Source organism: Homarus americanus, unplaced genomic scaffold (assembly GCF_018991925.1).
Source record: "Homarus americanus isolate GMGI-L3 unplaced genomic scaffold, GMGI_Hamer_2.0 scaffold43778, whole genome shotgun sequence".
Classification (NCBI taxonomy): Eukaryota; Metazoa; Arthropoda; class Malacostraca; order Decapoda; family Nephropidae; genus Homarus; species Homarus americanus.
Window position 1 is genome coordinate 232501 of NW_024722395.1, and position 12996 is coordinate 245496.

General features: G+C 37.7%; 1 protein-coding gene and 1 non-coding gene across 6 annotated transcripts in view; both read left to right on the forward strand.

Moving 5' to 3' along the window:
- Positions 1-7071, forward strand: part of LOC121862736 (proline-rich protein 36-like) — a 37505-nt gene extending 30434 nt beyond the window's left edge. For 4 of the 5 annotated variants that reach the window (XM_042361057.1, XM_042361059.1, XM_042361062.1 and 1 more), the window contains 2 exons: positions 213-478; positions 3893-7071. In XM_042361057.1, the coding sequence (XP_042216991.1) occupies positions 213-478; positions 3893-5078 (1452 nt within the window). In that variant the 3' untranslated portion in view covers positions 5079-7071. The remainder of the gene's footprint in view (positions 1-212; positions 479-3892) is intronic. The other variant, XM_042361061.1, reaches the window with a different exon arrangement.
- A 1926-nt stretch (positions 7072-8997) lies between these two features.
- Trnaa-cgc lies at positions 8998-9070 on the forward strand. Its single transcript has one exon. It is a non-coding gene; the product is annotated as a tRNA-Ala (tRNA).
- Positions 9071-12996: the final 3926 nt, after the last annotated feature.

Consider the following 12996-nt stretch of genomic DNA (forward strand, 5'->3'; position numbering starts at 1 on the left):
CATAATTTATTTGATTGAAACTCATTTATGCAGGTTAATAGTGCAAATACTGCAAATATCGTCCCACTTTCTGAAATTTATAACTAATGAATTTTGTCACTTAGGTTCCTGTGTGCCTGCAGCTATATCTAATTTTGGTTCTTGTATATTCTGTATACAGTATCTGAAAATTTCAACCTCTTTAGGTGTCTGAAGCTATTACTTTTCCTTAGGTTCCTAAGGTGAACACCAAGAAGGAAGGCAACACAATCCCAGCAGATCTGGCGAAGCGGCCGGAGATCACCATCACTCCCATTCCACGCTCCCTTGGGTCATTAGGGGCACCAGAGTCGTCACTTTCAGGGGTTTTAGATGCTGGTCTTCCCTCAATGCCACCAGGACTCCAGGGTCTCCAATTGGCAGACCTCATGACTCTGGGAGGGTTAAAATCTACATTAGGAATGTCAGCACTTCAGGATCTTGCCAAAATTGCAGAGAGGTAGGTTGAAAAAAAATATCTTGTTTTCTCTTTAATTAAGTATTTTTTCCAGCTGACATGTATGAGTATAAGAAAATTGGGATGAGAAATAAAAAGAAGGAATGGTTGGATAAGAGGTGGGCAGTGTTAATTAGGAGAAGAGTAGGGTACAGTATATGAGCTCCAGTTAAAGTAAGGAGTGATGAAAGAAGGGAGAAATATAAAGAATTTTAAAAGAAAGTAAAGAAAATGGTGAAAGAATGTAACAAGAGAGCACTTAAAGACAGAGAGGAATATTGTCACAAGGTTTCCAAGAATTCAAGAAGCCATTCTGAAAGGAAATGAATAAGGTGAGAAAACCTAGTGAGCAAATGGACATGGCAGTTATGAATGAAAGGTGGATACTGAATAATGTGGAGTAAAAGGAAATGAGAGATCAATTCAAACAACTACTAAATGTAACAGATAAGAGAGACGTGGTGCTATAAGACATGGAACATTAAAAACCATTGAAGAAGAAAAAATAATTAAATGAGGAGGAGGCGAGACAGGCTGTAAGGTTGATAAGGCTCTTGGAGTGGATTGAATTCAAGCTGTGCAAATTATGTGGAACATTTACTTGTCCCAGGAAAGTGACTTTTGAAATTTACGTGCCTTGACATATTTTGGGGGTGAAATTTGCTTGCCCTGATTTTTTTATGGTGAAAGTTAATTAAACACTTAAAACATTCAAATTTATTATGTATATCAACTCAAATTATTTTGTCCATCTAAATGATGTCATAGGCAGTAACCCTTAACATGTGATGTCATAACCCTGTCACCTCACACCCTGCAGGTGTGTGAGAAAGTGGAGGCAGCACCTGTGATCACCTTTGCCCTACCCCAACTATCCCTCTCCCCTATAAGCTAGTGTCAGTGGCAGTAAAACTTGTCATGTGAGGTCATAACTCTTGTCACCTCATGTCTACAGCTTCTCAGCTTAGTGGTTCCTTGATGTAGAAATAAATTACCTGCACCTGGCATTGGTCATTAATCCAGATGCTCTGATGACAAGCAGGTCATTGCAAGACCTCCCTGGTTAAAATTTGTACGGTTAGGTGGAGTCACACAACACCTGACAATTTTCAATCTAGGCATTTTCCTCTCAAGATATCAGCTTGTCTGCTGGGCAAGTGCCAGCCAGGCACATAGACATGAAAAATTACTTGCCTGACCCTGAGTCCTGGCTGCTGGGCACTGCTAATCTGCACAGCCTGATTGAATCACAAAGTATTAAGGATGGGAGGTGAAAAAGTGGTTGAAGGGGATGATTAGTGTATTGTATAGGATATGTATGGCAGAGGGAAGCATACCAGAAGAATGGAAGAGAACAAATATTATTTCCCTGTATAAAGGTAAATGCGAGAAGAATTGATACAAATATAACAGGGGAATGTGTATCAGAAATGGATAGTTTATTTAGGGAAGACCTGTATTGGATCAAGAAACAAAGAGGAAACAAAGTACCATAGAAGTAACCTAAAAAAAATGTGTTTGAGAGCAGTGTGTGGTTAAAAGGTTGCAGAATACAGAAATTAGAAAAGAAATATAAAAATGAAAGAGATCAGACAGAGGTTAAACTGAGGGGGGGATGGATAACTTGGAAGCACCAGATTGTGAATGACAGAATACAATATTGAGTGGTTTATGGGAAATTATCGTAAATGGATGGAGGTCAGTGAATATGAGAATGTTTTTACTTTTAACCCTTAAATAGCAAGTAAGAATTTCCTAATCTGCCTCAGTGTGCTCAAAAACTAGAAAGCAAGAAACATGAAACATCCATTGATGTGGCTGCCATTCCTACAGCTAACTTCAATTAATGTGGCTGTCATTCCTACAGCTAACTTCAATTGATGTTGCTTGCTAAACAGCCACCCTACAGCATAATATGAAAGGGTTTGCAAGAATTAAAAAATAAATGAGAAGCAGGCATTCCACAATTTACTGAAGGGTTCCATTCTTGAATTTTTTTTTGTGAATACTGTATTTTTTTTAAATCTTAGAACATTTTACTATAGACTCCCATAATCAAAGCTAAGATACATTCTTAAAAATAAATAAATAATATCCCCTAAGGATCTTATAATTCCACAAAATATGTTTTTAAGTAAACATTTTGGTGTATACAATTATTATAAGCCAATCATAAACATATTAACTGAAATACATGGAGTACAGTACATTACAGTAATAATTTTATACTTGTACAAGGGGGTCCACACTTTATGTTGTACCAGTACACGTCATTTAACTATACGTTGCTAACGAGTATAGGAAGAAAGTTTCATTATACTGTACTGTACATCAATTGTTTCACATACGTCATCTGCATCATCCACTGTTTTATACCAAGTCGATGTGTACCTGAAAATGACTCCTAAATAGTGTTAAAAGCACATAATATATGTAAAAATAACTATAATAAGTAATAAAAGTACCCTACAAGTGTTAAGTTTCTACCACACTTAAATGCATGTCACCTCCCACACAACTGGGTTGGGTGTAAATGGGACTGCCCAGTATGGGCCAATAGGCCTGCTGCAGTTTCCTCCATTCTTATGTAACCGAGTGCTAGTACAGTAGCTGTACAATTGTTGTGTGTTCTGTAACCACAGAATTTGCGTTAAAGTAATATAAATGTGCTAGTGTACTTTATGGACAAAGAAAATACTGTATACAGTACAGGAATATAAACTTATAAGATAAGGAAAAAATAAAGAGTGTCGTGGTATATTGTCCAGTACAGATATGTGTGGAAGAATATCGAGTCTAGAAATCACCGTAACACACTGGCACTTGTTAATTGTGATAAGGCTCTGCACGTGCTATTGTTACAGTACTGTATACATAAAAAACCATAACTTTTTTAGAAATATCCTTTCAGTGCTCTAATGTCTCAGAAATAAAGAAAATAAACTTCAATATAAGAAAAATTAAGAGTGGGAAGTAAATTCTCATTCTATTTATGTTCATTAGGACTCTGGAAAAAATAAAGAAAATGGGGGGAAAATCATAACTTGAGGTTTTTTGTTCATAAATGAAATCATAGGATTTTTTTTTTAATGTCAAATTTTCATAAACTAACCCTCATAAATTGGGGACTGCCTGTATTGCATAAGTGAGATTTTTTTTTTTTTTACATTACATAACTGGACTTGCATCATTTTGAAATTTAATGCAAAGCCTTTTAGTGTTTATGTCAAAGGATTGTTTCTTAATCTTCCTAAAAAAAAATATGGTAATTTTAACTGTGTGATATATTGTAGAATATGTATGAAATGTTTTTTAAAATGCTGAACATAAATATATTTTATATGATTGAAATGTAAAACCTCTTTATTGAACACAATATTAATACAGTACTTCTATTGGTATTCAACCAATACACAGAAATCTACTTTTTGGCAGATATGAAAAACCATTACAAGAACCAGCCATGAAAAGATTAAAAACAGAAGGAGCAAGAGTTAATGGTGCCAGTTCAAGAGAGAAAGATAATGGACGACCGTCTGTGATCCAAGAAACTCCAGTAAGTAAGGCACCTTTACCGGCAGTACCTGGACTCGTCTCAGCTGATGTATTAAGACAAATGAACCTCTTAGACCCTAGTGCCAAGTTACTCCTTCCAGCACACCAGAGCAACAAAACGATAAGTGCACTGGCACAGCTCTTACCCCAAACTAGCATCTTCCCAGCACCAGCACCAGCAGCCCACCAGCACCACATAACCAAGTCTCCGCGGGATCCTATGAGACCTGATCCTCCGAGGGTCTTCCAGCCACCTTCTGTGTATTCTCAGTCTAAACACATGTATGGTAAACCTACTACAGATGTTAAGGACATGAGTAAAGACAATAAGAGTTCTAGTCCAGAAATAGAAATTCTGGACTTAAGTCGTGCATCAGGAAACAGAAATGGTAGATCATCTAAAACAGAAAGACCAGAAATAGAACTGTTAGATTTATCCACGAGGCGTGATATAACAGTGTCCTCAATTTCTAAACCAGGTACTAGTAAGAATTGTAATATGGGCAGAATTCCCCCTCCTCATGTCAGCATAAGATCCTCAGATACCCCTCCTAAACATTCACCCAGTAAACACCCAGGAGCACTTGGTGCAGCTTCAGCAGCAGCACTAGCAGCTGCTGCAGCCCAAGGGATACCACCAGGGTTAGCAGGTCTCCAGTTAAACCCTGCTGTACTACTCCCGTACCTGTCACCCATCCTTGCTCCTGGAGTTAAACCAGGCTCTGGAGCAGGGGGTCCTCCTCTGTCAATGTTTTCATACATGGACCCTGCTACCCTTGCTGCATACTACAGTATGTTGCCTCACACCTTAATTCCCACAACTAATAGTGGTGGCAGCAATAGTGGGTCATCCGCAGCTCAACACATGGCAGCAGCCCAGCTACAACTAGGTTCATTAGGACTTTCAGGTTTGTCAGGTCTGTCACCTGAGGCTTTAGCAAGTCTGGGCATGTACAAGAATTTCCTTCCCCAAGGCAACCTTCCCGCCCCACACTTCCTCTCGGGTCTCATGTCACCACACAATCACAACCCGCCCACGAGTAAGTAACATTATCAATATGGCCAAATTAATCACCTCACATCATTTTCTCCTGTAACATTCACATAAATACCTTTGCTTTATTACATATTTATTCTTCTTCTCTTACAATGTTAATTCCATGCAAGCTGTTAACTTTTTTTCATTTTCTATATGTACATTATCTTGTTTACCTCCTTTTTTTTCATATTTCATAAAGATTTCTGTTTATAATATCTATATTTATCTTTACTTTCTCCATTTTACTTCCAACATCACTTCAGATTTATAAATAGTCTTTCTTCTATCTTCAGTACCCACATGTTCTTGTATTTTTACCATGTTCATATCTCAAGTCATCATACCATTGCTCACCACATCACCACCACTACCACAGCCCCATGATTCCCACTGATTGTGTCACCCCCTGAATAAGTGTACCGGATTTGCTTGTGCATATCTGGGGATATTTAAGAAACCAATTTTTCATGGCATTCTGTTGCTCTACTTAAAATTTAAATCTTTGTGATAATAAACCAATCTCTGTACTGTATCTCTAGCATATGAATACTTTAGTGTGAGAAAGTGGCAACTACCTTATCATTTATTAGCCGAGCCAAAATACAGAATTCTAAAGAAAGTGGAATTGGTTGGTAGCCATTTTGTCTGAGATGCTTTCTTATAAAAAAATTGGAAAAGTAAATTATTGAGGTAATGTGAATGTATTCACAATAAACAATTAGTACAGTACGTACAATATTTTGTATTTGTCAAGATTTTTAGATGGAGGTTCATCCAAATTGTGTCTAAATTGTAAATGTCTCCTACAAAGTTATGCTGTTTATTATGAAGTGTTCATTGCCAGCAGCTCAAATATATTCAAACATATATAATTAACATTTTCTATTCCCAATTTTGATAAAAAACATATTTAAAAAGTAGCAATGGGATAACATAAAAAATAAATTTCTTAAAATGGGAAGTTTATATATGCCATGGGAGAAGGGGCTCTTTTGGTACCTGGTTTAGAATAAGATTTTCTTGGGTTCAGTAAGTGCCTAGTTTTGGTTTTTCTTCCTTTTTCAAATTATAACAGGGAAGCATTTGTGTGATGTAAATAAGTACAGTGATTGATTTCTTCATTCTTTTTTAATTTTTTATGATAATAGGTTAGCTAATCTTTTTGTAAAAGTTTCGTAGTCATAGCCAGAAAGACAATTGCTTAGCTGTGGTTCATGAAAAAAAATAGGGAGCTGGCTATTGAAGCGTCAGTTCCTGGATCGAGTTACGAGTTCGATTGCGACTACCTCCAGTGTCAAGATGTACATTCAAAAACTCACTCACTCACGAGGTGAAATGATTGACGATGGAACAGAGGAAGATACAGTGATCATGAATGGTATATCCAGTCATATGAACTTACACACAGATATACAGGGACAGTGGCCATGAATGGTATATCCAGTCATATGAACTTACACACACAGATATACAGTACAGGGAAGGAAAACAGACGAATGTCACCGAAACGTGTCAAGATAGGTACGTGTCTGTCCATGAAACACCTCTGGATAAACTTTTTAGATCATTTTTGATCATTATGTGTTCATCGTTCTGTTTTCAGTAATTTACCTCAAGTAGTGTGTAATTTGTTTCTCCATGAGAATCTTTTAAGTACTTTTAACTTGTAGATACGTGTATGTTGAATAAAGAATGGTCCTTCCATAAGTGTTATACTGTATCTCTTGATTGACCAAAGATTTCCTCAATAGCATTCATTCATTGTACATATTTGTGCAAATCTTGATTTACATAATTTGTACATAATGGAAGTGATTGTATTAACCAAATAGAAAGGACCAAGTAACGTTAGTAAAATGAACAAGGTAGCTGGAAGACGATGTAGTCTGACAATACCTGAGGTTCTTTTTCTCCCGAAGACTTTGGCAATTCTTACCTGAAGCATTACCTTTTGTACCAGTGTAAGGAAAATATTGATGTAATAAACAACTTTTGAGTAAAAGGAAGTTTTTACCATGACATAACCTATTACTATTGCATTCTAATTTTGAAATAATAAACAAGAATCACAGTACAGTAACATAAATATCAACTTTGAATTGCCCCCCTCCTCCTCTCCCCAAGCACGTTTTCTGTCAGAATTATAAATCTTAGTATTAAATTACTTTAGTACAGTACATCCACAATAACAAAAAAGTTAAATGTAAGGAGTAGTACCTGCAATTAATATAGTATTGCAAAACTAATTTAAATATTTCAAGTGTCACTAGAGCAAGTAGCTAATTACCAAAATTACAACTTTTTGACCCAAGATCCTTAATCAGCATGTTGAGTAGTATTTATACTGTAGTGAAATTTTGAAGGAAAAAATAAAATAAAAATAAAATAATAATACTTTCCAAAATCCACAGCTGAGACTGGTGATCTTTTGATTGAAAAACACCTTTTCTCTCATAATTAAAAATGAATGTGCTTAACTACCTTAGTACATTCAGAAATAAATCCCATAAAAAAGTCACAAAATAGTACTTACACTCAAGAGTTTTAATCACCCTCCTTTTCTCTTCCACGAAGAACCCACAGGTAGGAGTCATTCCTTCAAGTGGTACTGTTAATTACTCGAAACTCTTGCCCTCTGTGTGGGACCATCGAGGGTAGGGTTTGTTGTAAGCCTGTCTTCTTTGCTGATGTATTATGAGTAGTCTTACTTGTGTGGTTGTTATGCTGGAGGTGAGTTTGTTTACAAATGATGGTGCCAGATTGAAGACTGTACATGGACGACCATCAACAGAAACTACACCTACTCCTCACAACCAGTGAGGACAAACCCAGAGAATGGGAATTTTTAATACAGTTAATTGCTGTGAAAAAATTTTACAAAATAAGAACACATGTGGTAAGGTAGTGTCACTAAGGTAGGAAGCTTGGATGTGAAAGTTTAAGGCTGAGGGATATGAACCTCAGCAATCTGAACTACAAATGTGGAAGTTCTGAGAACATCTTAGAATAAAGTAAGTAAAGCAATTTGTTGTTAAATAGGTTACATTAAATGGGATGCAAATGACTATACAGTACTGTACACTCTAGGACAAGAAAACTCTTCCTTCTCATCCCAGCCTCCTGTATCCCACAGACTTGAAGTTTGCAGTTTTTTACTGGTTGCTCAGTTCAAAGTTGAACACACAGTTAGCTCAAACATAAAAAAAAAGTTTTTTTTTTTAATGGGGTTAGCTTTCAATTCCTGCCACTTGTAGGGGGGTATGGTATGATTATTGTATTGCTTGCCTAACTGAGTTTTGGTTTAAAAATGAACTATTTTTACTACATTTTTATACTGTACAGTACTATACTATTCCAAATGTACTAAGATATTATAGTAACACTCATTCTGGGACATGTTTCCTCTTAATGTACCCTGTAGCAGAATTTTGTGCCAATTCCCATGATAAAAGTCATTTCTTGTGCAAATGGATTTTTATGATGTTACAATAGTTTACTTGAGTCTTCATGTTTGGATCCAGGAAGCATTTCTTCCTTGACCTGTAAGTGTTCAGAGAAATAAATTTGCATAAGAAGTACAGTAACTCATATATAAGCATCCCTCATTTAACGATCGTTCACTTTGTGATTTTAAATTTATAACACCCTTTCTTATTTAACAATTGCCAATTTTTGGTTTAGCGATCTTCGACTCCCTGGGAAAAATTCGAGAGGAAAGTTGGAAAAACTGGGGATCGTGTGCTCCAAGTTTACATCATTACAATATGGTACTGTAATATGGCTTAGAAATAAAGAAAATATTGTACTGTATACAGTACAGTACAATATTTTATAGTTTTATAGTACTGTACAGTATATTATACAGTGTATTATAAAACTATAAAATTAGAAAATGAAGAGCATGGGTGTGTACGTGTGGGAAATGTGGCGACCTGTGATGTAATGGTCAGCATGCTCGCCTCGCAAGTGAGCGGACCCGGGTTCGATCCCCGGCAGGGTGAAATTATGGGCAAGGTTCTTTACGCCATTTGCCTGTGTACCCAGCAGTAATTGGGGACCTGGATGTTAATCGATTTGCGGATCGAATTCCGGGGTAATGGTTAGCCAGTGCAGTCGGCGAATTGTCTGGTCTTCTCGGACTATTCCTTGACACTGGGTCATGCAACTTGTCAACTTAGGGTGTGGTTGTTGTGATGGTGACAACCTCTATACCTTAAAACAAATTCACACCTAGGTGGCCTTGGGCTGGTCATCCTTGTTACACGAGGGGCAACCATTCTTTATGATATGTGTGAAGTGAACGTAAGTTTTGAGGCAGTGAGCTGTAACTGTGGCCAGCTGCACTCTCCGTCCCCTCTTTGTGATGTCATGGCATACAGGCAGCAACCACATGTCTCTTGAATCAGCCCGCTCTGTGGGCTAACTGCCGAGCATGTAAAGAATGTTTATTACCTTTATGTTTTTGACCTTAAGATATTGTTTTAAACATTCATTATGAACGAATGTGTGTGCATGTAACAAAGTACAGTAAAAGAAAATGAAGAAAATTACGTATATCTACCTGAAATTATGAGTTGAACAATAACTTATCTCACAGCTCAGCCTCACCTGCTCTGAGTGCTACTGGGTGGCAAGTTGGCGACTCGGCTACGCAATTACATGCCATCTCCATGGATTTTATTTCTCGTTATCCCTCGTTTAATGATCAGTTTAGAAACGAGGGATACCTGTATATGTAACACTGTGGCTATTATGCCATCAATGGTTGAATAGCCTGATAGTGTATGCAGCCAGGATGGCTACATAGACAGCCAGGCTATTCAGCTGTGAACTCATAAATCATTCTGCCAAATTCTAAAATAGATATGCAAAGCCTCACCATTTCCTCTAAGATGTCATGGAAGCCACACATCCATAACATTGCTAAAGCTGCCACACGAAAGCTGGGAATACTGTACAGATGCCATAGCTACGTCACTCCTGAGCAATTGCTTCAAGTTTATAAGGGATTCATTCGTCCTAACTTGGAGTACTGCTCTCATATCTGGGTTGGCTCTTCGTCTGTCCAACTGTTAGATAGGGTTGATAATCTTTCTTCCCTTTCTCTTTGCTGCAATGTTGCTTCACTCTCTCTCTTATACAGGTACTTTAACGGGCAATGTCCGGTGGATTTGGCATCCTGTGTACCATCGGCAAGGCCGTAACACTCGTCTTGCCCGCAGCGCCCGCCATTTCTGTGTGGATGTTGGTCACACTAGAATAACCCGTTATAGCACAACCTTCTTTCCTCACACAGCCAAACTGTGGAATGCTCTGCCTTCTTCTGTGTTTCCATATTCTTACAATCTGTCTCACTTCAAAAAGCTGGTTTTCCGGCATCTTCGTGGTGTAGATTAATATAATCTTTTTCTCTTCTATTTTTAATTTCTTTTTACCATTAATTTTTTTGCCCCCCAGGCCTCGTTGTGGGTCGATGACTTGTGCCCAGGTGAGCTATTTTCCATAAAAAAAAAAGTATCTGTAACTACTGGGGTATATATACAGTTTTTGCTTAATAAGGCAACCCTCGGTTAGAAGGTTAGGTTGGTTAGGCTAGGTTCTGTTAGGTTCTATGCAGTGTCATTTCCATTTGTTTTTTTTAGTATGAAGCAAATAACACATCTAAAAATTTGGTGCAATTCTATAAACTCCTTTTGGTGCTAGCTAGCTTCTCCACCATTAGCCCAAAATTAAACTCAGCACCTGAAGGAGATAAGATGGGGGGGGTAGCATGGTAAAGCTGGAGGAAAGCTGGGGAAAAACTTATAGGATATAAGAGGAATGAGGCTAAAAGTAAGTGGATGACAAATGAAATTACTGTACGTATAGGGAAATTAGATAGACGAATAAGAGAAACCAAAGTGAGGCTTACATACAAATTAACAGAAATTCAAGGGTAATGCAGACAGGCCAAGAAAGATGATCTAAAAAGGAAATGCAAGGAGATTGAAGATGATGACAGAAGGCTTAATTATAGGGAATGCACAGAAATATTATACAAATGAACCAGATAAAAGGAAATAAATGGGGTTGGATTTATTAAAAGCAAAGACAATAAGATCCTGTTTGAGGCAGAAGTAAAGGAGAGATGGGCAGAGTACATAGAAGAACTATACAATGATAAGGATAGAGTATAGGTAGGAAATACAAATAAAATAAAGATTGAAATGTCAATTCAAGAAAGAGAAGTTGAGGCAGCTGTGAGCAGAATAATAAAATCTTGTGGGGTTGATCAGCTTGCAGCACAATTTATAAAAGAAATGAGCAAAAATGGAATAAAAGGTTGTCTAAAATATGTAATTCTATATTCTTCAATGGAAATCTTCCCAGTGGTTTAAAAAAAATCTACAGGTACTCCCTGACTTACGACGGCGTTAGGGACCAACATCCAGGTCATAAGTCGAAATGGTCTAAGTCGGAAATGCTTAAGCAACTCAGAGAAAATAGAAAATTTGGGTCTCTTTTTCTTCTCCGCACCACAAAACACTCACTTTTAAGCTTGCCAGCCATTTTAAAGTGAATTACAGATGAAAATTTGGTCTGTGTACTGACTTTGGGACTCAAAAATACATAATTTGACCACATTTTGGTATTACTGAGGCGGTCGTAAGTGCGGGTGGACGTAAGACGAGTCGGTCGTAAGTCGGGGAGTACCTGTATTCAGTATTTGTATTATTACCTAAAAATCCAGGAGCCATACAGTGCACCAAGTTTAGAACAATAAACTTAGTAAGTCTTGCCTGCAAAGTTTTATTAAACATAATTTTCAGTAGAATAAAGCTTAGAATAGAAAGTGAGTTATCTAAGAGCAAAATGGATTTATAAAGGGAAAAGGAACAAGAGAAGAAGCTATATGAGGGCCTTAGAATTACAGTACAAGGCTGCAAGCGCCATTTTTTAAAAAGTGAGAAACAAACCCCTGAAGTTTTTCACCTGTTACTCCACAATCAACAAAGATATGAAGGTGGGGTTTTAAGATATTTGTTGTAAAAGTTTTGTGTATGAGTGTCATGCATCGCGGCCCATCCAGAGTACATGCATGGTGTTTAATCGTTGGTTACTCCATAACCAATAATGATATCGAGGTGGGGTTTTTTTTTTTAATTTTAGTTGTGCAAGTTTTGTGTATGAGTGCCATGCATTGCGGCCCATGTGCCCCAGACGTGTGCCTATTGGCTGAAGCAGGTCTACTTGCTGCTTCATTGGCTCAGCTGAGAGGTGTGGCGGGTGATGTGCGCCTGTCATTGGCTGCTATGTGAGTTAAAGGGACTCGGTGCAGTGGGGGTGAGACCTGCGGCCTTGTGTGACAAATGTGGCCAACAAACCCTGGGTATATAAGGTTAGGTTCTATGGGTATGTTAGGTCGGGTTCTATTAGGTTCTATGCATTGTCATTTGCATTTTTGTATTTAATTTCATGATATTAGTGTGTATTCTGTGTTTAATAATGCATAGAACCTAATAAAATCCGACATTTATAAATAAAAACAAATAAATACAACGACCTAACATACCCAATCTATGGCTATGTTAGGTCAGGTTCTATTAAGTTCGATGGATTGTCATTTCCATTTTTATGTTTAATATCATGATATTAGTGGGTAAAAAATTTCAACCAATTCAACAAACTCCTTCTGGTGGTAGTGTGGGGTTCAGGATTGTTTGGTCCACACTCAGGATGGGGTGGAGAAAGGAAACTCACAATGTGCTCTCTGTATACATGTTGTATTGGATGTACAATGCAGCTTGGTGCTGGGAAGGCAGCGTGGTTACAAGCGTGATGTAGAGAGAGCTGGTTGGTGAGGGTGCTCAGAGGACCAGCTTGTGGGTCGCCATGCTCGCCGGCGGGAGAGAGGACCGCCAGGCAGGCGGAGGAGGAGCGAAGGCCG